The 1,823-nt window shown below is 42.3% G+C and overlaps 1 protein-coding gene across 6 annotated transcripts in view; it reads right to left on the bottom strand.

Annotated features, from left to right (window-relative positions):
- Nucleotides 1–653: 653 nt before the first annotated feature.
- The window catches only part of LOC137999535 (DNA repair protein RAD52 homolog), a 13,814-nt gene continuing 12,644 nt past the window's right edge, over nucleotides 654–1,823 (bottom strand). For 2 of the 6 annotated variants that reach the window (XM_068845326.1, XM_068845325.1), the window contains exon 10: nucleotides 654–1,720. In XM_068845326.1, the coding sequence (XP_068701427.1) occupies nucleotides 1,708–1,720 (13 nt within the window). In that variant the 3' untranslated portion in view covers nucleotides 654–1,707. The remainder of the gene's footprint in view (nucleotides 1,721–1,823) is intronic. The other 4 variants (XM_068845327.1, XM_068845322.1, XM_068845323.1 and 1 more) reach the window with 4 other exon arrangements.

Here is a 1,823-nt window from a genome sequence, read left to right as displayed (position 1 = left end):
GTAGATTCACTTTGTGGCACAACGGCCGCCGAGCAAAACAAACCGGTTTGATGCAAGCGCGAGGAGTCGCACACATTTTCCAAGGACAGTGACGAACCATGCTTAATCCAAAGTAAAATTTTACCGACTTCAGTTGACAGACCTTCAGCAATCTTTCAGCTCTTTTCAACGATGAACGATGGAAGATTATCACACCTCACCAAACGCTAGAATAATGAACGCAGACGACGCACAAATCACCACGTGCGATAGTTCGTCAAAGTGAGGCAAAACGTAACCAAGCGCCTCAAAGCGAGGCAAAAGTGTGTCGACGAAAATGCAATCTCGAAAAAACTTCCCTTACAACACAAATTAGGTGTTGCGTTCTCGTACCTCGAACGCAATAAAGCTGTCATGGGTAGAAAGAACGTTGTCACGGGTCGAAAGAAAGTTGTCATGGGTGGAAAGAAAGTTATCATGGTTAGAAAGAAAGTTATCATGGTTAGAAAGAAAGTTATCATGGCTAGCAAGAAAGTTGTCACGGATGGAAAAAAAATGTGATAGGTAGAAATAAAGTTGTCATGGGTGGAAAGACAGTTGTCATGGGTGGAAAGAAAGTTACCATGATACGAAAGAAAGTTGTCATGATACCTATGGGCCACCGTACAAAACAAATTTGGAATGCCAGTCGATTCAGCACGGAGGAGTTTAAGATATGACCACACGCCCTTTTAACACCCCCGCCAGTGGTATTGCCAGGGTCTGCTCGTTGAAGACCACCCATTATCTCGTTTAACATATTTCTCGTGCGTGTCACGAATGCGTTTGAGAGTAGCGTTACCAAGCTGTTTAAAGGCTTCTCTGTGTTCGGGCTTGCCAGTACGTTTAGCCCTCTTATGAAGCACGGTCACTAATCTTATCTTATCTGGGCAATTTGCGCAGTTTCTCTTATAGAGCGAATATTAGAATTATATAAACACACTGTTGTTATTGCATCCGTTGGAGACTCGGAAAAATCCGAGCTCCAGATGAGACTTGAGCCCACGACCCTCCATAATCTAGTCGGATGCTCTAGTCACTGAGATACTGGAGACTCTGTGGTGAGCAAGCGTGAGATGTGGCTCGGATTTTTTCCGAGTCTCCAGTGGATGCAATTACAACATCGTGTTTATATAATTCTCACATTCGCTCACTTGATGGTGGTTGGCGCATCCCTCTCATATGCTTTAAGGTGACTGCGTGATGCAGTTATGAGCTATGCTGTCAGTCATTATTTGACTATGTAGCTGCGTGATGCACTTCAAGTGAAAGATCCACATTTCACCCTCGCTCACCGCAAGAGTCTCCAGTAGCTCAGTGTTTGGAGCATCCGACCAAAGTACGGAGGGTCGTGGGTTCAAATCCCATCTGAAGATTGGATTTTTTCATGTACATACTTTTAACCCTAAGTTTAATGGAGTCCGGCTTCTAAAATTTATATTCAAATTTACAGTAAGACAATGGCTTTTATTATCAAAATGTTTTTCCTATTATCACCTTTAAAAATTCGAATAGCCTATCAGTCTTTCATGACACAATATGTAGAGGTGATATCCTCTGAAATGTAGCCATGGAAAAACTTCAACAAGTTCATTTGCTCGTTGAGTGTTCAACTATCTGAAATCATAGCAAACCAAGCACCAATCCATCCTTTATCATCTTGCAGTGTCCAGCTCTAATCTGCGTTTTTTAGCGTTCTCTGCTGGTAGAAAAGGTAAAAAAAGAGGACATAATTATTAACGATTCTAGAATTCCATAACCGAGAAATGTCGATCTCTCTCATTGGCCGTTTTTACACTAGAGAC

The sequence above is a fragment of the Montipora foliosa genome, chromosome 4 (assembly GCF_036669935.1).
Source record: "Montipora foliosa isolate CH-2021 chromosome 4, ASM3666993v2, whole genome shotgun sequence".
Classification (NCBI taxonomy): domain Eukaryota; kingdom Metazoa; phylum Cnidaria; class Anthozoa; order Scleractinia; family Acroporidae; genus Montipora; species Montipora foliosa.
The sequence above is the reverse complement of the archived record's forward strand: the minus strand, read 5'-3'. Positions and strand labels throughout refer to the sequence as shown.